The 24,239-nt window shown below is 40.0% G+C and overlaps 1 protein-coding gene and 1 pseudogene across 1 annotated transcript in view; both read right to left on the reverse strand.

Moving 5' to 3' along the window:
• Window positions 1-8,661: 8,661 nt before the first annotated feature.
• LOC122659447 (pirin-like protein) overlaps window positions 8,662-24,239 on the reverse strand; it is a 38,410-nt gene continuing 22,832 nt past the window's right edge. Inside the window, exons 4-10 of the mRNA XM_043854559.1 lie at window positions 11,951-12,114; window positions 11,763-11,815; window positions 11,626-11,664; window positions 11,512-11,540; window positions 9,480-9,542; window positions 9,288-9,391; window positions 8,662-9,178 (exon numbers count right to left, since the gene is read on the reverse strand). Coding sequence (XP_043710494.1) covers window positions 8,662-9,178; window positions 9,288-9,391; window positions 9,480-9,542; window positions 11,512-11,540; window positions 11,626-11,664; window positions 11,763-11,815; window positions 11,951-12,063 — 918 coding nt within the window. The 5' untranslated portion in view covers window positions 12,064-12,114. The remainder of the gene's footprint in view (window positions 9,179-9,287; window positions 9,392-9,479; window positions 9,543-11,511; window positions 11,541-11,625; window positions 11,665-11,762; window positions 11,816-11,950; window positions 12,115-24,239) is intronic.
• On the reverse strand, window positions 19,684-20,889 carry LOC122659448 (annotated as a pseudogene).

Raw genomic sequence — 24,239 nt, forward strand, 5'->3', positions numbered from 1 at the left:
ATCCCAAATTTTTCCTGTTAAAAATTGAATTACGAAGAGGGAGAAGAAACATTGTCCAACTGCATAGCATATGGTAGAGCCTCCTATGTTTATCTCTCTCTTCCCATAGTAGGACGGTACATATACCATTTCATAGGAGGGAGGAGAGAGACACAGGGAGGTGCTAGCGTATACTACGCATCCTACAGTGTTCTTTCCCAAAATTATACTTCGGCCAACTTGATGAACAGGGAAAACTAGAGGCAAGGCAAGTTGCAACTTATCCTTGTACTCAAATTGTTTTGACCTAGATATTTATATTGGGTTATGGATGTTATATGCCTTTTTATTGGATGTGTTAGGTTTGGATCTTATCTGAACGTGTATGGGAAAACAACGGAAGAGAGATCAAGAACCAAGCTTTTAATTATGAGCACACGAACAAAACTTCTTCTTTCTCTAGATATCTTGAAAGGCTTCTCCAAAAAGAACTCCACACAACAAACCCTTGGGAGAAGATGGAATCCCACAGAGATCACAAATACTTGGAGAGCAAGAGGAAAATTATGAAATTTAGTTTTCTAGTTGTGTGGCTTTAGGGTTAGAGGTACTGTATTTATAACCAAACACTAAGCCCCCCCCCCCCCTTCCCCCTTTTAGACTCACACTAGGAATAGAGAGGGGGGGGGGAGAGAGAGAGAGAGAGAGTCGGCCACTTAAGTGGCTGGCCCTCTCTCCCCTTGCTCGTGGGTTGGGCTGGGCAGTCCTTGTGGGTGCTTTGGACCGGGCCCAAGGCCCATGTCCAATTTACATCTCCCACTCACCCACACAGAGTGCATTAACTCAACTATGCATCCAATTTTCCCTCAATTGTGTAACTCTTCATTTAGGAAATGGGGCGTGCGACCTAACGAGATAATACAGGGTAGGAGTATTATTTCAAGCTTCCATCTAACTAAGGGTGTCAATTTGGAATCGAAATCGTATACCGAAATCGAAACCAAAACTGACCGCATAAAACCGTACCAAACCGCACTGTTACAAATTCGGTACGGTATGGTATGAAAAAATGGTATTGGCTTCAGTATGGTACGGTATTAGTTTCTATATTGAAACCATTCGGTATGTACTGATACCGTACCATATTACATATACCATACTAATACCGAACAGCAAAAGTTGCAATACTAAAGTTGAAAACCCTAATACCCTTTCGTCCTTTCCTAGCCTAAAGCTTATTTTGTTCCTCTTCTTCGTTGTGACTGACTTTGCGGCTGATGGCCGCAGCTGTGCAAAATTTCAAACACCTACCGAGTTTGAGCTCTCTTCCACTAGGCTAAGTCGTAAAACTAAAGTTGAAAACCCCTAATGCCCTTTTCCTCTCTCTCTCTCTCTGATCTCTCTCGTAGACCGCAGTCCCGCTGGGATTATTTTTTTCTAATAGTTGAAGCTTTGATCGGTCCAAGTTGTGGTTGAGCTCAGTTCCATTTCCCTCCAATTTTGGGCTTCCGTTGATGTCATCTGTGTGTCTAGCTGTGGTGGATCTCAGTTTCAATACCTGTGTTTTGCAATTAGAAAGACAATTGAATGATCTGTAGAACAAGATAAGAGGATTGAGAGAGCATGAAGAGCAGTCACAAGACTCATGAAACACCCAATAAATTTTTGTTTTCGAAGCGGCATACTGTTGATCCATCCAACTTTCTTGACATGAACTAGTCATCATGGTCTGAAATTAAAACTAGCTACATCCATGTGGTTTGTAGCTAGAAAGGTAGTTGAATGTTGCATAAGAAGCAAGAACAGAGTTTAGAAAAAGAAAGAAGAGTTTCCTAATACCGTTTTCAAACCATTTTTTGTACCGAATTTATACCAAAATCTATACTGTAAATATACCGTATCAAAATTGTATCGAAATGGTACGATATCAGTATTAAAAATCTAGATATCATACGGCCTGCTACGGTATCGATATCTAGTACCTATTTTCTATATCGTACCGAAACCGTATCGTATTACTGATACCGTATCGATTGACACCCTTACATCTAACCAACATAACACATCACTCACAGACAATTTCGAATTACCCCAAACAATCAAATTACATCAGATCTAGCACTCTTGATCCCTCATGATGAGTTATGCTAACCCTTTGTATGTAATGTGCTCATGACTACGTCGATAAAAAACACGACAAGTCGCCCGAAAAATGAGTCACAAAACAAAGGTGTAATGTCGGATGGTTTTCCCTGAGCCCCTCATGTCAATCCGATTGTCCCCAATAGTTTTTTCAATTGTGTCGCACTAGACTGCATCATCCATGATCCTAAAGAGTACGTCAAAGTAGCGTCATTGGGTGTCCTCTTCATGACATTATCTCAGGTAATAGGGGTACTGAGGAATTAATATAATCCACGTGACTCACACAGTGACGACGCAGGGATCCATTCAGTCACTCTCACTATCAGTCGATACAAGCACATGCAATATGATATGTATGCTATGGCGTAACTCCCACCGAGGTGGGCATGTCACTCACAAAAATATAAACGCCATATGGATCTTAGTCTAGTCATTGTGCCAAGCGTCGAGCCTAAGTTTCTAGCGCTGTCACCCTCATGGTTTCTGCTTGAAACCTCACATCCGGCTTTCCACAGTTTACGTAGAAGTGTGATATCTTCCATGCTGGATTAGATAAGGTCTCATGTTAGCTCCAACTAAGGTGCCAAGAAGCAAAAATGCTCATAGGCTCATCTTGCTTGCTACCTACTAGTGTTAAGGCAAGTCACCCATATGAGTGGGTCGATTGAATGCCTAGTGACATCTTTACAATAATAATTAATGTGTACACACAATATCGCTCAAACATATATATATATATCATAAATAAATGAAAGAGAGATACAAATAAGTGTCCATCCATAAAAGTGTTCAAAAGTAAAATACATATCAATTCCGTTTCAGTCCCAAGTTCCTAACATAAACAAGGAAAACAACTCTAGCAATGGTCTTCATCAAAGGATTAGCCAACATACTTCCAGTGGAGATATGCTTCAAAACTACTTCACCTTACGCAATGATGTCTCTAATGTAATGATATCGTATATCAGTGTGCTTGGCTCTCCCATGAAACTTGGAGTCCTTCATAAAAGCCAGCGCTGTCGTGTTGTCACAATGTATAAGCACAACGTTGTCTGAGTGAGCAGAAACACTAAGTCTCTACAAGACCCTTCTAAGCCAAATGGCCTCCTAAACTGCTGACGAACATGCACCATACTCCTACTCCATCGTGGATAGGGCGATGTAGGTCTGTTTCTTGCTACTCCAAGTAACAGCTCCGCCTCCTAAGACAAATGCGTACCCTTAAGTGGATTTGCACTCGTCTCTGTCACTAGCCCAATCAGTATAACTATAGCCATCAATCTCAAATCTGAACCACTGTAGGTGAGCATGAAGTCCGTAGTTCCACGTAGGTATCGAAGGATCCTCTTTATAGCTTGCCAATGAACTGGTCCTAGGTTACTCTAATAACGACTAACCATGCCAACAACAAAGAATATATTTGGAGACGTGCACGTACATCATCGTATACATCAGGCTGCATACTGCGGCCACATAGGGTACTTTGGACATTTGGTTTCTTTCTTCATCAGTCTTAGGGCACTATTCTTGGCTCAAAATGCATGCCTTATCCATTAAGAGTATCGATGGATTTCGATTTGTTCATATGGAATCACTCCAGGACTTTCTTTATGTAAGTCTCTTGTGGCAAACTAAGAAGTCTCCTAGTGTGGTACCTCACAATCCTCATGTCCAATACAAAGTTGGCCTCACCCTTATCCTTCATCTCAAAAGTAGATGACAACCACTCTTTAGTGACGACAATCAACTCCATGTAATTTCCAGCCAATGGGATGTCATCAACATACAAGGATAGGATAAGAAAACCTTCCTTGGACCATTTTACATACATGCAGTAGTCTTCTTCAATCATTTCAAAACCAATAGAGGTAATGGCATGAAGAAATCTAATCTACCACTGCATGGACGGTTGCTTAAGACCATAGAAGGAACGTTTGAGATGGCTAACTTTGCGCTCTTGTCCCTTCACCTCAGAACCCATGGGTTGATCCATAAAGATCTTCTTGTCTAGTTCTCCATTGAGAAAATCAATTTTAACGTCCATTTGGTAGAGTTCCAAATCCAATTTTGCGATAATGGCTAGAATGAGGCTTATAGAGGCCATTCTCACCACAAGGGAGAACGTCTCATCATAGTCTACACCCTCTCTTTGCGTATATCCCTTTGTCACAAGGCGTGCTTTATATTTATCAATTGAACCATCTGCCTTGCATTTGACCTTTAGAACTCATTTGTTTCAGATGGCTTTAAGTCCAAATGGAAGGTCAACTAACTCACAGACTTAGTTCTTATTTATAAAACTTAACCCATCTTCCATAGCAGCTTGTCACATTGCCTTAGCTGGATAGGAGAGCGCTTCTCTTATTGAGGTTGGTTCATCCTCATCCCCTGGAACACAAACGAGGACGTCATCTTCCATCTCAAAACGATGACAGGGAATGTGTCCACATGCGTTCCTACTCGCAAAAGGATCTTCAGTTTCGGGTTATGCGCTTTCACTAAGTGGCGCATTCCACTGGGTTGATTATCACTCTCACCCTCTCTAACGATCTCAGGATGAGTTATTAATTCTCCACCTTCGCCAAGAGTATGTGAGATGCTTTCATCAATCTTTGTCTCAAAGGGGTCAAGATCTCTGCTAGCGTCTTTAATACTAGGGAAATCGATTTCAAGAAAATCAACATCGCGTGACTCGGTTTTTTTCATTCCTCCGTCTTGAAGTTCACCGTACATGACATAGCCTTTTGAGTTATCGGAATATCTTATAAAGATATTATTTTTAGCTCTAGGGCCAAGTTTCCTAAACTTATGGGAGGTACAATGAACATATCTAGCACATCGTCATGACCGTAGATGTCCCAAAGTGGGCTTTGTACCTTTCCATAATTCATAGGGAGTGGAAGAAACTGATTGTGATAGCACTCAGTTAAGGACGTAAGCAGCGGATATAAGAGCATCCCCTTCGAAAGATATTGGGAGGTTGACATGCGCCATCATTGACCTAACCATATCTAAAAGGGTTTTATTCCTTCACTCCATTACACCATTTTGTTGCGAATGTAAGGAATTGTCAATTGTCTAGTGATTCCTTTTTTTTCTCACACAATTCTTTAAATTGATTTGACAGATATTTGCATCCTCGGTCAGTGCACAAAATTTTTAAACTTTTGCCTTGTTGATTCTTAACCTCTATTACAAAGTGTTTAAAGCAATATAATGCTTTATAGCAGTGAGCGATCAAGAAGATATAATAATATCGTGAATAATTGTCAATAAAAGTAAGGAAATAAGAAGCACTATATCATGCCTTTACATTTATTGGTTAGAAGATGTTCGAATGGATAAACTCTAGGGTCTGGGTTGTTTGGATTGCCTTTCCAAAAAGTTTCCGATAGGCCTTACCAGCTAAACAGGACTCACATGTCAACAGGTCTCATAAAATAATAAATTATTTTTATGTATTTGATTAAAGAATTTAATCATATTTTATAGATTCCGATCACGTACACAGACATTCTAATGTGGACATGTACTATAGAATGGGGTTTGACAGTATTGAGATACATACCCTAGATTCCATAATGATGAAGTTGTTTAGTAAAGGGTTGAAGTGTAATAAGTTGTTATTATGTGAGGATATTTCTGGGATTTATTATTTAATAATTAATTTATTTAATTTTAAATGGATATGATGCAATTATTTAAGGATGCGTAAGAAGGTTCCACACAGATTTTGTAACCAGACTTTTTTACCCCATATAATGAGTTGGGTTTTATAGAATAAAAAATCTAATTATGTGATTTGACATCATGAGAGAGAACTGTGTGTACAGGGAGGGGTAGGGAGATGCAAGGACTCCCGATGGGGTGAGGGAGAGGGAGAGTCGTGGGGGAGGTAGAGAGGAGGAGTTGGAATGGACAACATTGCCTCCGGCTGGTCCGTCGTTTCTGGGAGCTTCACCGGCTAGCATAAGAAAAGGAAACCCTCTCTCTCTCTCTCTTTTATTCGTACAATCGCACTCCAAAAACAGGGGCTCCGCTCTGCAAGTTATTCTCCTCTCCGTGTCTCTCCCACTTGCTTCTTTCTCTCAATCTTACATCAAATTCCAAAACCAGCTTCTCATTTCACCCCCTTCTCATATCGTCTTGAAGAGATTCCATAATCAAAAAGAAAAAAGGCTAGTCAATCCAGGTATTTTCAGCTAAATCAAATTAAGTTCTCCCAACCCAAGTGACTGTATTGCTTCTCATGTGCTTTTTGTTTTAATTTGTACTTTAGTTTCCAACTCTCTCGATTCCATTGGTTTCTATACCTATATTTAATTACTTTTTTTTCTCACATTACTGGATTCGAATCACTGGTGAAATCCAGAATCTCCCATCTAATACCAAACAAAACTATTGATCATTGAAATGGGAGGAGCATAGCTGTTATGATCTTATCTATTTTGGATTTTTTTTGGGTTGATTTATTTAACTCTCTCTCTGGGCCAAGTGTTTCAACTTCACCGCTTCAAGGGACTAGTGTTAACACTACGCCTTCGAACGCAGGCTCAGATTGGCCATGACGAACTTGGGCGACGACAACACCAAGCATTATTGGGGTTCTCCCCAACCCTCTATCATGTTTATCTACAAATAGAATTATCAGTCTGATTTTTGGCATTTCTCAATCAATTAATCAAAATGATTCAACCATTTTTTCCATGAGAGAGGGAGGAAGAGGAAGCTAGAGCCGACGAGGGAGAGGGAGAAGGAGACGGACATGAATAAGAAGTGGAGAAGGTGAAGAATGAAATACAAAAAAATCCCTCATATTAAAAAGTTAGTAAATTAAATGGGGTGGTCAAATAAGTCCGGTTACAACTTCTTCTTGTTGTAACCGGGGTGGTAAACATGTTGTTGTATCCGGGGTGGTTATAAACAGTTTTACCCTTATTTAAAAGATCGTTAAAATTAAATTTATTAATTATTTTAAATTAGATTCTGTTTCTTCATCAATTAGAAGGTCATCAAGAAAGCCCATTAGGCTTCAAGTCAAATTTGAGGAAAAAGAGTGTCAAACTCTCATTGAGAATTGGCATGAAACCCCAACTATTTAAACCTAGGGGGGTTCGGTCAAGCATGCTTGGCTTGATTTTCTACCCCTCCCCCTCTACACAAATTCTCTCTTCCTCTCATCTCTTTTGCTCTTGTCCTCTATTGAGTGGAGAGGTATTTTAGGGTTTTTGAAAACCCTGGTTTCTTGAAAGATTGGATCTTTCTTGTTTTTGGAGAAGATGGTTATTTGACTTTGGAATGGCTGCATCAAGATGGTTTAAGAAAGGGTTTTCTTGAAGTGCTCATTGGAAGAAGAACCATTAACTGGAGGAGGAGCAACACTTAAGGTTCTCCAGGTTAACGAATCTTATTGTTTTTACTTATGCATTGAGTTTCTTTATTTGATATTCATGGGATACAAAAGTACACCCGAATCGATCTCTTTCCACTATGCATTCAGGTATGGGATGATTTTCTCTTGTCATGGAATGGAAAAAGATGTTCTTTTCTCTTGATTAACCCTAATTTTTATGAAACAAGAAAGAGAATCCAAACCCCATGATGCTTCTTATTGGTTTCCCATGGACAACCATGCAAGCATGGAGATGATCCCATGATTACATAACAATATAGAGCAAGGAGAAGGGGTTGTGGGTCGGTGCAATGAAGTAGGGAGCAGAGGTAGGAGGGGAAAGTGGGTGGGAACCAGGAAAGGCTAGGGATGATCTCAGAATTTGAGTTACGGTTGAGTTGTTGTTATCGGCGGGGTTGTAGGGGAGGGGACAGTGAGAACGGGAGTGGGAGTACTGTTGTAGATGGGATTGAGTTGCAGAGCTAGGTAAGGGGTAGCAGCTGAGGGGAGCGTATCATTGCCTTCTTTGGAAGACGATGGAAGAAGAAAGAAGAAGAAGAAGCTGTAGAAATAAGACTTATAATAAATGTAATGACAGTTGAATAAAAAATTAAAAAAATGAACGAGAGAAAAGTATGGGTTTGACGAGGAGGTTGCCGGTGGTCACAACGCCACGCCGACGTACACGAACTTGATCAGGCTCCATCAATTTCTTGAATATCAAACCTTCTGGTACGTATAGGGTGATTTCTGGTTACAGATCTTGCATCCTATAGTTAGAGTAGTGGCAACTGTGGTTGCATAAGTGATTGAGAACCCAACACCCAAAAGAAAGCCACCAAGACCCCAAGAAGGATATAGAGACTTTGTCATCATAAATCAGAGAATTGACTTATCATGACTTTAGTAGTTGTACGCTTGTAGTAGTACACATAATTTTTTACATCCCCATCTTAAAGTTTCTAGAAGTTTCTAGAATCTTTACCCCCCAAAAAATGAGCTGTTCGTAAAGTTTCTAGAATCTTTACCAAAAAATAAAATTTTGTTTCTAGAAGCATTTGATTTCGCATGAACATAAACTCTCTGTTCTTTCTTCCTGTATTTCCATACAACACCAGTTGGATACAGATAACTGTTTAGCTTTTCTAGATGGAACCCTCTGGCATGCTCCAGTTTTTCAAGCTAGTCAAAGATGTGGCCTTTTCAAATCCATTCTGACAACAGCGATAATCTTCAAAAGCCTGGTCTATCTCAGCTTGTGTATTCATCACAAAGGGCCCATACTGAACTATTGGTTCATTAAGAGGCTGCCCACCTATTAGAGCAAATCTGAGCAGATCAGAAGAAGACTTGTTCCACGCACTGAGCCCATCTCCTGGACCTAAGACAAGAACATGGTGAGCTTGTGTGGGTGATGAATTCCAAGTCCCAAACACACCTTCCCCTTCAATCACATAAACAAAAGAGTTCCAAGACTCTGGAATACTTTGATGCCATTTTGCTCCGGGTTTCAGAGTGAAATCTAAGTACATTGCAGGTGTTTGTGTAAATACCGGAGATCGAATGCCCATTGCTTCTCCTGCAATTATTCGGACTTCAACCCCATCTTTCTCTGCTGTCTTAATGTCCTCCTTCCTCAATTCTTGGTATTTAGGCTTAATCCTGTGGATTTGGGGATTGGGTTTTGGATCCAGGAATTATAAGATTTTGAATTTACTTAAAAATGTTAGAATAACAGAGATAGATTGATTGGTGTTGATAGGATTCTTACATTTTGTCTTTGGATGATAAATTGATCCAAAGCTGCAAACCCCTCTGAGTTCCTTCTTCTGCAGGCATTTCTGAGTGAACCATCCCACGACCAGCAGTCATCCACTGAAGAACAGAGAGGCCCAAAAGGTCGACTTGTGATTTCAGTTTGTATTTATGTTGTATGATCATCAAAAAGAAAGTGGATATATACTTGTAAATCTCCAGCTCTGATTGTTCCTTTGTGTCCAGCAAAATCTTGATGAGTGAAAGTTCCCTGAAATCCATAACCCATCAGTACAGCTCCTCATAATCTGAACTTCCCTCAAAAGCTAAAAAAGGGTGTAGTCAGTACACGAGGCTCCCGCCACTGCGGGGTCACGGACATCATTGTATCCGAGTTCGAATTCGTTTTTTAATCGGTTAAGGACCATATTCGAATTCGCTTTTCAATCAATTAAAGATCACAATGTGACAAAAGAATCAATTAAAATGGATCCCCTAATTTCAATTAAAAATTTGTTGGGTCCTGATTGTCTCTAAAATTGCGAATTTTTATTCATCTCATTACTATTTAATAACTCATAATCAGATTTTTGTAAATAAAAATTTACCATTTGACAATTTAAAAAGTACTTTCTAAGTATTTAAATATTATTTAAAGGATGAAAATGGAAAAAATTATAATCTCAACGGTCAAGTACGGGCAGTGTAATTGAGAGGATCAAAATTCACATTAACATCATGTAGCATAGGAAACAGAGCAAGAAATTAAGCCATTTAATATAGAGAAGAGCAGTATATTGAATCCATGATCGATTAGATTCGATCTATGCATCTACGAAGAAGACGATGCATGTCACGACAATCACAACAAAGCATAGGAAAATTGAACCCATCATCTACATCGGCGGTCATTGTTAAAGAAGAGAAGAGAGGAACGATCAGTAAAACCTATAAGAACCGTATAAGATAAGGAACCCAAAAACGAAAACTGGGTTTTGACTAGGGCGAGTTATAAGAGTTGAGTTAAAATTTTAGAAAACCTGGTCAAGAGTCGTGTCGACTTGGCCAGGATATAAGACGATGAGATTGAGTCATAAATCGTTCAATTCAAATAAGACTCAGTATTTTTTTTACCCGAATCATGACAAACTTGGCAAGTTTAGTTGTTTTTAATAAAAAAAACATAAAACCGACTCACTTATTAGAATCCGAGTTGAGTAAAATAGTAAATAATTCATGTTCTAACATAGTAAAAACCCTCAACTACCATCTCACGTTCAATGGCATAAACTCAAAATGCATTGATATGTGATTCCTTGATTTATTTTTTTTCTGATTTTCTATTTTTTTCTATATTTTTCTGATTATTTTACTAATTTATATATGTTTATTGCATTAAAAAAATAAAAAACATGACTCACCTTGATGGATTAGTATCCTTTCCAATTCCCTAAAGCTTGGCAATGCGACGGAGCTGGATAGAGATGCCGACATGTGGTGGTTTGGACATCCAACGGTCCGAACTCAACATAGTCAATGAGCTTGGACCATTGGATATCCGAGCTGCCACATGTCGGCATCTGTACCTAACATTGCTGCATTGCCGTACTTTAGGGAATTGGAGACGATAATTTTCCTACCTTGACTCACCTTGACTAGATTTAACAATGCCGAATCACCAGATTTTTCTAAAAGACGAGTCGTATCATGGAAGCTGGTTTTCCAACTATGTGATCAAGTTAAGAATGGGCAATAAATAGCCTAGTGGGGCGGTCAGGAATCAGGATAACTTAAAATACAGAAAACCAAAAAACAAAAAAAAAAGAAAAAAAGAAAAGGGGGAATTGAAGGCGAGGTGGTGGGTCTGTGGGGAAAGAAAACGGGAATAATGGTCAACTGTCGTTTGTAATCATGATCTATAAATATTTATTTTATATAATATATATATAAATATACAATAATTTTATATTATTAGAGAATTAAACGGATTGGATAATATTTGATCGATCGGAAATTGAGATTATTTGAATTTGTATCTGATTAATTATCCGACAAATACAGATTTTCGATTATTCATTGATATCTCTACTAGGGAGGGTCATAATGTACGTAACTTTACCCCCATTTTGTGGATAGAATATTTTTCGAGACTCGAATATGTGACCACTTGATCATAATGGAACAACCTTCCTCCAAAAACTAATTCTCAAAAATGAAATGGAAACTTATAAAGCACAAACCTCCAACATGTATGTAACAGTCTCAAAACCTGAAGAAGAGAATCTAAATTAGTTATCTAAAAAGAAAATTAATATAAAAAACAAAACATTTGGACCAATTGGTAAGATTCTCACCTCTATGAGGATGGTTAGGAAATCCAGCAGGAGCAGAAACTGCAAAAGCAAGCAAGACAAGATTTTAGTAAAATTAAAGAAAAAATACCCATTTCAATATGTGTGACAATTGAGATCCAAAAGAAGTAGAAACCTACCAAAGAACTCATCCAACATGAGGAAAGGATCCAAAGACTTCAATTCCATCTTGCTAAAACCCACAAATCAAATCAAAATGATCAGAACATGAAAAGAGGATCCAAACACCTCAAATAAAACCCAGAATTAGTGGACCCACTAAGAAAACAGAAGATCATGTATCAAAGAAGGTGGAAGACAAAGAAACCTTCCAATGCTTCTTCTAACAAAAGCTCCATCTCCATGAGGTTGAAGCTTAGATAAGACCTTCTTTACCACCGATTTGGGTCGGCTGATACCATCTCCCATTGCTGCAGACATGTTCTTGATAAAAAGAAGGGACGACAATATAGGGTTTGATTGGGGAGAAGGTTCACGGGAACCTATATATAATTTTTTGGTCAAAACAGGGACCTATATTTAATTGCTCTCATGAATGAGTGGGTAATTGTTTATGAATTGTCTCTGCATGTGGGTCACTCTCTTTCTCACTCCTCTATGCTATTTTAACTAAATAATTGCTTATATTGACTTTGAGATCAGGGTTACTTGGATGTTTATAAGAAGCCCATGGGAAAAGATTCATCCATGGTGAAGGAATTCTTACTTCTCTAGTGTGAATGAAAACTTTGGTCTATATAAAATGGTTGGTGGGCCTCTACCAGAAGGAAATGGAGAGGTTGGGGATGGGCCACAATGGGGAAGGACCCTTATGATAATAATGGCACTTCATGTCATCATGCACATCTCTCTCTCTCTCTCTTTCTCTTGGATTTTATATTTTTTATTGACATCTTTATTGTTTCAAAGTTTCAAAATATCTCTACTTATTTGTTCTTATCTACTTCCTTTAAACTTCGTTCACCTTATCTTTGTTGACAATGTCATAATCTTCTTTAAGGCATTTGTTAGTTCTGTCATGGCAATTATGGAGGCTTTAAGGGTGTGTTTGGTTGCGTAAATTTGTTGGAGTTTGTATTGATTCTGGATGGTTATTCACAGAGTTTCCATTTGTGGATTCATTATTCTGGAAAATAAACTGTTTGGTTACCTTGTATCTGTCAATTGGATGTATCCTGAATTTATCTAAAAAATTGTTTGGTTACCCAGAGTCTGTCAATTGATAAAATATTAGTTTTTGAATTAAATAGTATTTTTAATTAAATATTGGTTTTTATATTAAATATTAGTTTTTAATTAAATATTGGTTTTTATATTAAAACTAGTTTTTACTTAAATATTAGTTTTTTAATTAAATATTATTTTTATTAAACATTTTTTATTTAATTAAATATTAGTTTTTATTTAATTGATTATTAGTGTTTAATTAAAAAATAACATAATATTTAACTAAAATAGTATTTTATTTAATAAAATATAATATTTTATTTTGTTAACTATTAGTTTTTTATTTAATTAAATATTAGTGTTTTATTTTTTAATAAAATATTAATTATTAAAAAAGTTGCTTCCGAGTTGAATCATGATATTTTTTGCTAAAGATCAACAATGTGTGTATTAAAGAATTAGGAGAAAATTATAAGAATAACTGGAAAACAACCAAAACGAAAAAATCTGGAGAATGCCATTTCACCTTCGGCATTGCCTTCAGCAAAATAGCAAACCCAGAAAATCATTACAACAGCTTAGAAAAAATCCCAAAGCCCAAGGAAATAAAATTATGTAAATCTGTAAAAAGGGCGGCCTAGCGCATCCCAATTTGATGGAAGCAAAATGCAAGGGCAGTGGTCTGGGTATGAAACTAGACATTCAAAAAGCTTTTGATACTCTGGAGTGGGAGCTTCCTTTTTGATGTTCTTAGTGCTTTTGGTTTCTCCCAGCTTTAGATTTCTTGGGTGCATCAAATTCTGCTATCAACTAGGTTATCAGTGCTAATTAATGGTGGTTCGGTGGGGGTGTTTTTTGGTGTGGAAAGGGGGTTGAGACAAGGTGATCCCCTTTCCCCTCTTTTATTTATTTTATTGGAGGAAGTCTTGTGTAGAGGTCTTGGTGCACTGCGGGATAAGGGGTGGATTAATGCTCTGCCAGGTCCTCGTCAGGTGCTTACCCCCCCCCCCTCATCTCCTTTATGCTGATGATCCCTTTATTTTCATGAAGGCGGAGATGAGGAATGTGAAACGGGTCAAGCGTTTCCTTGAAGTCTATGGGACTTGTTCGGGCCAAGTGATTAACCTTGCAAAGAGGATTTTTTAGGGCGAGTGTCTGCCATTCGAAGACAGCGTTTGGCTATGGTACTTCAAATCCCAATTTGCGCTTTCCCTACAAGGTACATGGGTGTGGAATTGATGAAAGGGAGAGTGAAACGTGATCTCATTCAACCTCTAGTTGATCAATTTAAAAAATGGCTAGCTGCCTGAAAGGGGCGTCTTCTGTCCATGGCGGGGCGTATCGAGTTGGTTCGATCTGTAATGGGAAGTATCCCAGTTCACAACTTTTCAGTTTATCTCTGGCCGGTGGCAACTATAGAAGTGATGGAGAGATGGATTCGTAACTTCATCTGGTCAGGGGAAGCGATCGATCCAAGGGTATTACAGTGCATTGGGATTGTCTGTGTAAGCCCAAAAAGGAGGGGGGTCTTGGCATTTGACGCCTGAGGGATCTTAATTTGGCTCTGATAGCCAAGTTTGCTTTGGCTATTAAGAATGAAGATTTGGTTTTCGCTGCTTTTATGTGTGGGAGGTTTGTAAAGTCAGATAGTTCGCTAAAAAAATCTGTTGGGTCATCTACTATTCTCCCTGGTCTCAGAAAGGTGTGGGATTTTATCCAGGCTGCTGAGCGTTGGGTGGTTAGTAATAGCTGCTCGATTCTTTCCGGTATGACAAATGGATTGGAGACCAAAGTATTGAGGAGCTGCTTCTCCCCGCCCAGATTTCTCGCACCTTATCTACTACTGTCTCTGATTTTTTGGAGGAGGGATCTTGGGTTTTTCCCGAGGTGAGGGTCCTTGCGCTACAACATGTTTTCTTGAAGATTCAAGATTTGGGATTTATTGCTTTTGATAAGATGGAAAAGCATGTTTGGGTTCATTCCCTATCTGGAGTCTTCTCAATTAAGTTTGCCTTGGACTTTTTAAGAGTGAGGGCATCTACACCATTTTGGATTTGGGCGATCTGGCATCAGGATCTTCACCCCTGTGCTTCTATGTTTGGGTGGCGCCTAGTACAAGGAGCGCTTCCAACTAATGACAAGGTGTGTCGAAAGGCGGTGCCTCTGGTGTTCAGATGCGAGCTCTGCTTGGTTGCTACTGAATCGGGAAATCACCTTTTTTTGAACTATGCCCGGTGCACCTTTGCTCTCTGAGGAGGACAACAAAATGCTTGCCAAAATTCCATCTCATGATGAGATTAGAGATGCGGTTTTCGTTAAATGTACTATGGAATCAGGTGGTCCATATGTGAGTTCACCTCTTATGGTGAACTCAGGAATGAAGCAACTTTAGTACAAAAGTGGAATCAGGTGGTTCTCTTAATTTTGTGGAATTACACAACCAAACAGTTTTAATAATTGAGAATCTGATTCCACAAAATTACCATATGTGGATTTATGCAACCAATTACCAATGATGAGAAGGACAAGCTTACGGATATCTCATGTTTCTACTTGGCATGTCTCCCTTTTATGTACATGGCATTACCGTAGATTTCTTCAAGGCTCTCTTCCCATTCTTGCCTATTCTTGATAGGCTTCGTAAGAGGCTTCAGCTATGAAAAAGCAAACATGTGTCCTTTGTTGGTCGATTAGAGCTTGTTAAGTTTGTCTTGCAACTTCTTATCTATATTGGGCTGGAATGTGTGGGTTTCCAAATAGTTTCATTTAGAAGATTGTACTTTTCGTATGCTTTTAGTATTGTTGATTTTCTGTATCAGCTCACCAACAAAAAAAATAACCAAATCAATTTCTGGAACATCAAACTTTCTACTACCAGTTGCGATTACTACCTACAGATTTTACTTCCCATAGTTGGAGAAGCAACTATGGCTGAAAAAATGATTGAGAACCCAACATTCAAAAGGATGCTACCATCACCATCAAATTAAATTATATTTCCATCCAATCCCTATTGGGGAAACATACAATACGACAACCCTAGAACAAAGTATCCACAGCTGTCCAGTTGTGAATAATAAGCAGTACATTTGACTGTTATTGCATAAAGCATAACGATTATAACAAGCACATAAGATGAGAAATATAATTAATTAATTTAATCAAATTAAATTGGGTTTGATGGACACATACATCAAATGCAATAAATCCAACATTGAGAGACTGAGTAAAGACTAGAATACTACTTCTTGTTTTCCTCAAGTTCGTCTGCCGCCACTATATTTCGCCGGAAAACGAAAAGCATCGAAGAATTGGACACTGACAATGATGGTAAACCTTGGTCCCAACTGTGGAGGTAGCTTCTACATTATATATCTGCCCCTTCAATTTTGCTTTTAGATGGTATCATAGTCGGAGATTATGCCTCTTGTCCATCTTGGACCATCTGGTTGCATGTTTCATATTTTCTGGCTTTTGACATTTTTTAATTGAAAAACCATTGAGAGGCCGCAGTCTTTGTACATTGTTGTTAAATATTATTTTTAATTTTTACGCTATTGCTGAGACTCTACATTTGAACTAGAGGATTTGCAGGTTTTCGGAAGAGGGTCATTGCTAGATTTGGCCACCATCCTGAAAATCGGTAGCACATTATAATTTTTATCACCTGCCATTCCCCTGTCCGGTATGGTTCCCGAGTGCCTCTAATAAAAGGGGGTGGACCCCACCCGAGTAGTGTGTTTGGTCAAGGGGTGGAATGGTCATTTCAGCCCCCCTATGACAAGAACCGTACAACCATACCGGTCAACGAACCTCAGGGGATAAAGGTCCTCCCGTTCCAGTGAGTTGTTTTCCCATATGGAGCTTAATTCTTTTTGATCAAACCCTAGTGGATAGATCATGAACAACTGAAATATAAGAACGAGATAGTTTAATAAAATTTATAGAACCATAACTATTCAGAATAGAATTAATATTCAGTAAAAAACTAAATAGTTCCCAAGGCCATTGGTCCATATCTCCTTCAATTCTAACATATCAACTAAAACTTGACTATCAGTCCAGATGGTGGCGGCAGTGATCCCTAATTTTCTTGTTTATTGAAATCCTTGAGGACTCCTCTTGTTTACGATTCTTGTGCAAACCCTTCATATCCAAGGTTTAGAGTGTTATTGACAAAAATCTTACCCAAAACATCTACTGATGCCCAGCTAACTTCACCGTTGTTCGCCAATTTAGCTGCCATCACAAATAACTACACAAGATGAAGAAGAGAAAAATTCATAATATGCATCTGACTAAGGATAATGCACTGTCATAGGAGACAGGGGTTCCCATGGAATTAGAAGGAATTAGGCCCATACCAGAAATCCACCTGAAAATGTTTTTCAAAATATGGAATGTGTTGGAGGGGGGGGGGTGGATTTTTAGTCTGTACACAAGCATTTCTTTCTTGTCATAAGAAGTAATAGGTAATGCAAAAAAAAAAAAAAAAAAAAAAAACAAAAAGGAAAAGCGAGGATTCCTGTTTATCGTCGTCGCTTCTTTAATTTTTAAAATTAAATTAACAAAAGATGTAGCTACTATTTGGTCAGTCCTTAATCCCAAGATCCTTGTTGCCAAGATCCTCTTTCAAAAGAACATGATAAGAAGGGATGCCAATCAGTTTCTACTGTGTTTATATAAATAAATAAATAAAATAAAAAACTAGACGAGATTGGTAAAAACCTTGCTAGTTTCCAAGTGAAAACTAAGAACTTCAGATGACTCTAGACTTTCTACAAATAGGCCAGAGAAACATGTCTATGAATTTTGATGTTAGATAGATGACAATCCATAGAACAACTTGAAATGAACTTGGCAACCACGCTAGTTGTTAACCTCCTTGATCTATCATGAGGGGTATTAGCAACTGGTATTTTATTTTTGTTGGATAGATAGGCCCCAAGGAGATTTGATCTCATGATCTCTTATTTATGAGGTGTTGGCCTTTGCCAACTAAGCTACCCCTTAGGGTCAGCAAGTAGTATTTTTAACACTTTTGTACAATTCCAAAAGACAATAAAGATTGTATTAAGAGAAACATTCCAGCTTTGTCCAATGGGTAAAACAAATATTGTAAGATTTTTTTTTTGGGTGAAAATATATTGTACGAATAGAGCTAGGTCCTCTAGAGCTATCCATATCCACACAGTTTTTTTTTTTTTCTTTTTCTATTCTGTGAAGTACTGAAAAAGTACAAAAAATGTGGTTGTTGCGAAAATGATTGAGAACCATCACCATCACCATCACCATCACCATCAGGACTCTGCTCCTGTCAATCCGGGCAATAATGCTGCATGTACAGTACCTAAGATGAGGCGGTGCGCATTTAGCGCCTTACCCCCTGCCCAATGCCTTGCCCGAGCAGGGGTAAGGCGGTCAATGCGTCCGCCTCATCTTAGGCGCTACACACGGCTGCATGCTACCCGGATTGACAGGATCTTTTTCATCACCCATCACCACAAAGACCTGAAGAAAGATATTTAACAAAAATATGCATTTGATAATCATGGAATAATGCATCATGACTTAACGTCCTTATAAACTTGTAGTAATACCACATCTCTTGTTGGTAATCAGTATGCGATCCAGCGGAAGCATAATAGGATCAATAATTATTAATGGGAGATGTCATTCAATAAACAAGAACAACAGGGGAATCGATCATTACCTAGAGTTTCACAGATGCAAAACCTCTAACCGATGATAGCCTTTTCACAGTCGTTCCACGCACCACGCACAACTTTGTGTTCCCTCATGATCAAGCCAGCTCCTCCACACTCTAGGTGTTATACCTGCACCCGAGATTAAAATTAATTATTATTTCTTCCTCGTGACGTATAGATACCACTGGCATGTATGCTGGTGATCTGTTCTCCATGATGGTCAAATCCAACTACAAAATCATTGACCACGGTACGGGTTTGCCTGTGGAGGAAAGATTCTTCAACCGGCAGTGGGAAAAATTCGTCGATGGCAATTTTGTCGACTATCCTCCAAGTACTAGCCCGGGAAGCGAAGAGTTTAGGATAGAGCACCCTGGACTGTCGCCTCAGTTGGACACTTCGTTCAGTGATGAACTTGGCATTACTGTGGCGAAGCTATTCGGGGTCATGGGTGACACACCATGACAATGGAGAAGTAAGTTCTAGCCCTTGACTTATTTATTTACCCTTTCCCTTGATGTCCTCGAAGTGCAAGTCAAGGTTTGGACCGTCCAGGCTATTTTACTTGAGTAGGGAATATTTTACTTGTGGGTTCCACTTACCTCGAGAAACATATGAGGGACTTGTGTTCCATTATTATGTAGACCCTACTCTTTATTAGACCATTTTCCTATTAAGACCAATGGGTTGACCCATTTAGCTTAAGTGACCCATTTAACTTGGATGACCCATTTAGCTTAAATGACCCATTTAACTTAGAAAAATTTACGAAACACCCTGAAAATGGGTCGAATCTCAGATTATCCCTTAAAATTTGAAAATACTCAGATCACCCCCTCTACACTAACAGTGTTAGTCTGCTGTTAATTATTATTATAAAAGGACTATTTTAGCCTTGTACTAAAACTTTAGAATTAAATTTACAATACTACCCTTTCCTTCATCTTCGACCTACAATACCCCACCTTTTCCTCTCTCTCCTCTCTTCTCCCTCGCCGGCCAGTAGCCCCCCACCCCTCCTCTGCTCTGCAACTTGCCCGGGGCTCCTCCGTTCTCCTCTGGTTTTCTTTCTGTGTAGAGCTTGAAAGAGGGAAGCGAGAGAGGGGGTTTTCATTTCTGCAACTTGCCCGGGGCTGGCTGGGCTGGTCCTTCTTATTCTTGTGGATCAGACCTTTAATTGATCGTTGGGTGCAGCAGATGACACCGCCATCTCCTTCTCCTCCGCTGCCTCTGCCGCCGCCTCTCTGAACTTCTTGTAAATATCGCTCTTGTAGAACTTTCGCGTTCTCATCACCAGAATGATGGAAACCAGTCCTCCAAAGCACGACACCGATGCTAGTATGATGAAGGAAAGTCTGTAACACTGAACCCCAATACAAGTCAACCCTTCCACTGATGACCTATCAAGCCCCTTCTCCGCCAATTGCTTCAAGGCTTCCCTGTCGTAAAGCTTCCCCGCGATCCTCACGTTTAGTACATAAGAGCCCAGTGGCATCGCCATTTGGCCGTAATTGAACAATATGGAGTAGTATTTGAGACCGAAAAGCTCCGACATGATGGTTAAGAGCAGCTTCAATTGGGCGCCGAAGGTGAATCCTACGATGACCAACGCTATGTACAGGGAGCCTAGGAAAGGTACGGCAATGAGGAGGTATCCCACGCAGGACAAGAGAACGTTGATCGTCATCATTAGAGTCCTTGGGAATCTCTTCTTTGCTATCAAGATTTCCGATGCGAATCCGGCGAAAACTCTCCCGCAGTAGTTCCAGATGCTTACCAAAGATACCAAGGAGCTGATGACAAGAGCCGGGTAGCCCAAAGACTATCCAATTTGGCCCAGATTGTTTATCGCCGTTAGGCAGCTGCCTAGCCCGCAAAACGCCGTCAGGAACAGAATCATCATGTCGATGCTCAAGAGCGCCTGCAAGATTCCGAAACCCTCACCTCTGTTTGGCTTCCTGCCCTTCTTGGGTTTCTTATTCTCATCTGCTGTCTGCTGCGCCTGGGCGAAGGAGGAGAGTTCTACCTCTACCTCTGCCTCTACTTCTGCCGCTGCCGCTGTGGCTGTCTGTTTGGTGCTGGTGGACTCTGCCGCCTCCAACTCCTTGACGATAGTGATGCTGGAAGGGGGATCGATGGGCTGTTTCTTGAGGTTCCAGAAGGCGTATTCTTGTCGAATGCAAATGCCGAGCGGGGTATCCATTGGTCGATTGGGTGGTTGCTGGTTGAAGCCCGCGCCCCTGATTTCCTGAGTGACAATGAGACGGAGAACAGTTTCACCGTGCTGGTTCCATGCTATGGCTGTGGCCGGAGAAAGCTGGTGGAGGTCAACAGCCCCAAGACTCAGTTTTTGGGTGCAACTGCAAGCCATTTTTGGATTACAAGGAAGAAGACGACGGCAACTCGTCTACTCGAGATTGAGTTGCAGGTCATGTGAGGAAGAGAGTGTGAGGAAGAAGATAGATTTTGGGGGTTTTAGATTAAAGGGTAAAATAGTAATTATATACTGGTCAAGGGTAGTTTAGGATTTTAAATAAATTTAACTATTTGACTTGATCAGTTAACTAACGGTAGGGTGTAATCTGAGTATTGGGCTCTAATACAGGGGGTGATCTGAATATTTTCAAATTTCAGGGAATGATCCGAGTTTCAACCCATTTTTAGGGGGTGTTTCATAAATTTCCCTTTAACTTATTTGACCCAAGAATGGGTTTTATTCTATTTTCATGCCCAACCAAATGGATCATAAGTCTCACTTACCTTAAATAGAGCTAAGAGGCATTCATTGGCCATTACTTCTCCCATCTACCCCCAAACGTGGAAGAGAGCAAAAAGGAAGGAGAAAAGGAGGAAGAAGTGTGGAGAAGCTTGGCTGGAAGCTTGAGACCCCACCTCTTGGAGCCCTCAACGTGGAGCTCATCTATCTTGGGGGTAGGTAAACCATTAAAACCCTTCTCTCTTCTATTTTTGGGTTTTGGGGTTTGCGAAATGGGAAAGACTTGACCTAGGGTTCCACTTGGAACCCAATGATTGATAGGACCTTTAATCTAGGCTATTGTGGAGTAATTGCACTCTATTGCTAGCTCTAAGGCTCTCAATCTCATTCTATTTGAGAGACATAGGGTTTCTACCCTATCATGCTTTAGAATAAGTTTTTCTTGGATTCTCTTCTTGAATCCCTTGGGTTGTATGGGCCTAATGAGGTCTTAGAACCCTAATAGACTTAAGGGGGAAGCTTCTTTGAAGTCTCCTTACCTTTAAACCTCTTGAAAATGAAACCCTTGGTGAAAAAACCCTTGAATCTCGAACCTAGAGGTATGAGGTTTTACATGTGGTTTTAAGACCTACGAGAAACCACCCTGAAATCACCTCCCTAAGTAAGTCCCTAGTTAGCTAGGATTTACGTGCGGTTTCATGTTCTGAGAAAAATCACCCATAAAATCGCACTTGGCAGAGACTTTCCTGAGCCCCTGGTAAGCTAGGATTTACATGCGGTTTTAGAAATTGGGCATGAGACCACCCATAAAACCACCCTGCCTCTGAAACCTTATACTTAGGTGATTTAAGGGATACCTTTTGGGAATCCTCCCCTTTCTTGTTTAACCTTATTCTCTCTCTTGCTTAGGTTAAAAACTCCCATCTTGTGACGTGTTACTTAATCGCGGCGATAACTTGTAACTTCGGGACATAACCTATATTGTGAGTGGGTTTGGTTATTGTTTGGGTTTGCTATTACTACTTGCATATGTACCATGCTATTTGTATACTTTATTAAGCATGACTATGCATTTTGCATACTTTTAAATAATGATTGATATAATGATGTTGTGGTTGCTTTTCATCTTTTGTTGGGTTACGGTACCGGTGAGTGCCAGTGTCAGAACCCCAGATTTACATATATGAAATACCGTTATTGAATGTCATAATGAACTGTATGTGCCGTGCCGTCTTGGTACCAGGTGCTAGATGGAATGGGAGCTGATGCACCCAGAATACCTCTCGGGACGATAGACTTGCATGTAGTATATCTGCGGCTAGGACTTTGTACCCTTATGCTACGACCCTTACCAACAAGGATTTAGGTGTTGGATAACCAGAACTCGGATTTTATGGTGTGAGAGAGAGCCAGTCGTGGTAGTGATGGTTATCGGGTCCTTTGGAAAGTTTTAAAGGCTTTGATCGGCATAGGCCTCCGAGTGACAATTGAGGTTTCATTGTGGCGATAATCGAAGTGACCCACAGTGTCTCCCGAATTGTCACAGTAGCATATACCTTTGACTTAGTCTGTGTGATAGGTGGAAAATGAATTAACATGTACATGCATCATTGGATTATGATGCAGATGGCAGGTATCGCGTTGGACTCAAAGTCCAGCCCTCGGGATACGATGATATTAGTACGGAGGAGCCGGAAGCTGTGTTTGAGGAACATGGCGACGAATGTCCTTGTGATGATTGCGCCTACGGGCCGTGAGGATACTTGGGACTTGATCCCTTTTGATTATTTTGGGGCTTAAAGCCCATGTATAAATATTTACTGTTATACCCTTTTTGATAGTTATTAGATGGTCATGGGAAATATATTTAACTATAGTACTTTATCATTTAGCCTTTGAACATCTTGTAACTATTTGATTTTATACGCTTTCGCAAAACTACTGATCTTTTGGAATGTAATATTCTCTTTCCGCATTTTGATATTATATTGCTTTAATATTGGTTATGATTATGCGTTGTGACACCGTATCGGTGATCTGGCAGCTTAATAGGACGACACGCGTTGTCCTCTAGTCACCCCTTATATTATATTATATTCCTTATCGGAATAGGGCGTGACACGTGGTATCGAGGCCGACCCAAGACTGCAAGAACGCTATCAATATCGACCCTCCAAGAATAGTGCCGGATGATGAGGCCATGTGCACTGGGCGGGAGGAGGCCCAGTGCATAGGGCTCCGGCATATAACCCTCTGCTGGGGAATTGGTTCCCCATCATTGTATGTGTCGACCTGGATTCGTATCCTCGCAATTGCATTGCGATCTAGAGGAGGATCCTCAGTTAAGCCCTGGTCCTCACCACTGAAGTTAACCCCGAAATGCTAGAAGATGGTGGTGAGCAGCCTCCCATAGGGTAAGTCCAAGTTCTTCGTAGGATTCTATCCCGTGTGAGCCATGGTACGCATTATGATGTAGGGTAGGCAGAGTGGTATGCCCTTGTAGAGATGGTATGCCACATACCCCACAAAGATCGAGGGCATGGTGCGATGTCCTACTATGGGTACGATGTTGTGTTGCACAATTCGACTCAACACCCTTGGGGACTTAGCAAATGAAGTTTTGGGCACCTTTTTCTCAAATTCTACATGGGTAAGCTCTTTGTATAGCTCCATGTATGCCTCCCGCCTAATGAAGGTGTAGGGGTTCCTTCCCGGTGAACAATAAGTTTTTGTTCCCCCAATAGACACGTTAAGAATTCCCACTAACTGTTCTACAGTGACGGCTATAGGAACCCCCTTGGCATATGAGACAACCCGATAATTTTGTGTGCCCGGGTTCTCGGTATCCAGATTTGCATAGAAATGTCGGATGAGTTTTGGGTAATATGGTTCAGGGAGGTTGAGAATGTTGGTCCACCCCAGTGCCTCAAATCTCAGCTCCACCTTGTAAGCTTTGAGATCATCCAATACTACATCCCGCCCTTCCACTATATTTTTGAAGCGGA

This window comes from Telopea speciosissima, chromosome 4, assembly GCF_018873765.1.
Source record: "Telopea speciosissima isolate NSW1024214 ecotype Mountain lineage chromosome 4, Tspe_v1, whole genome shotgun sequence".
Taxonomy (NCBI): domain Eukaryota; kingdom Viridiplantae; phylum Streptophyta; class Magnoliopsida; order Proteales; family Proteaceae; genus Telopea; species Telopea speciosissima.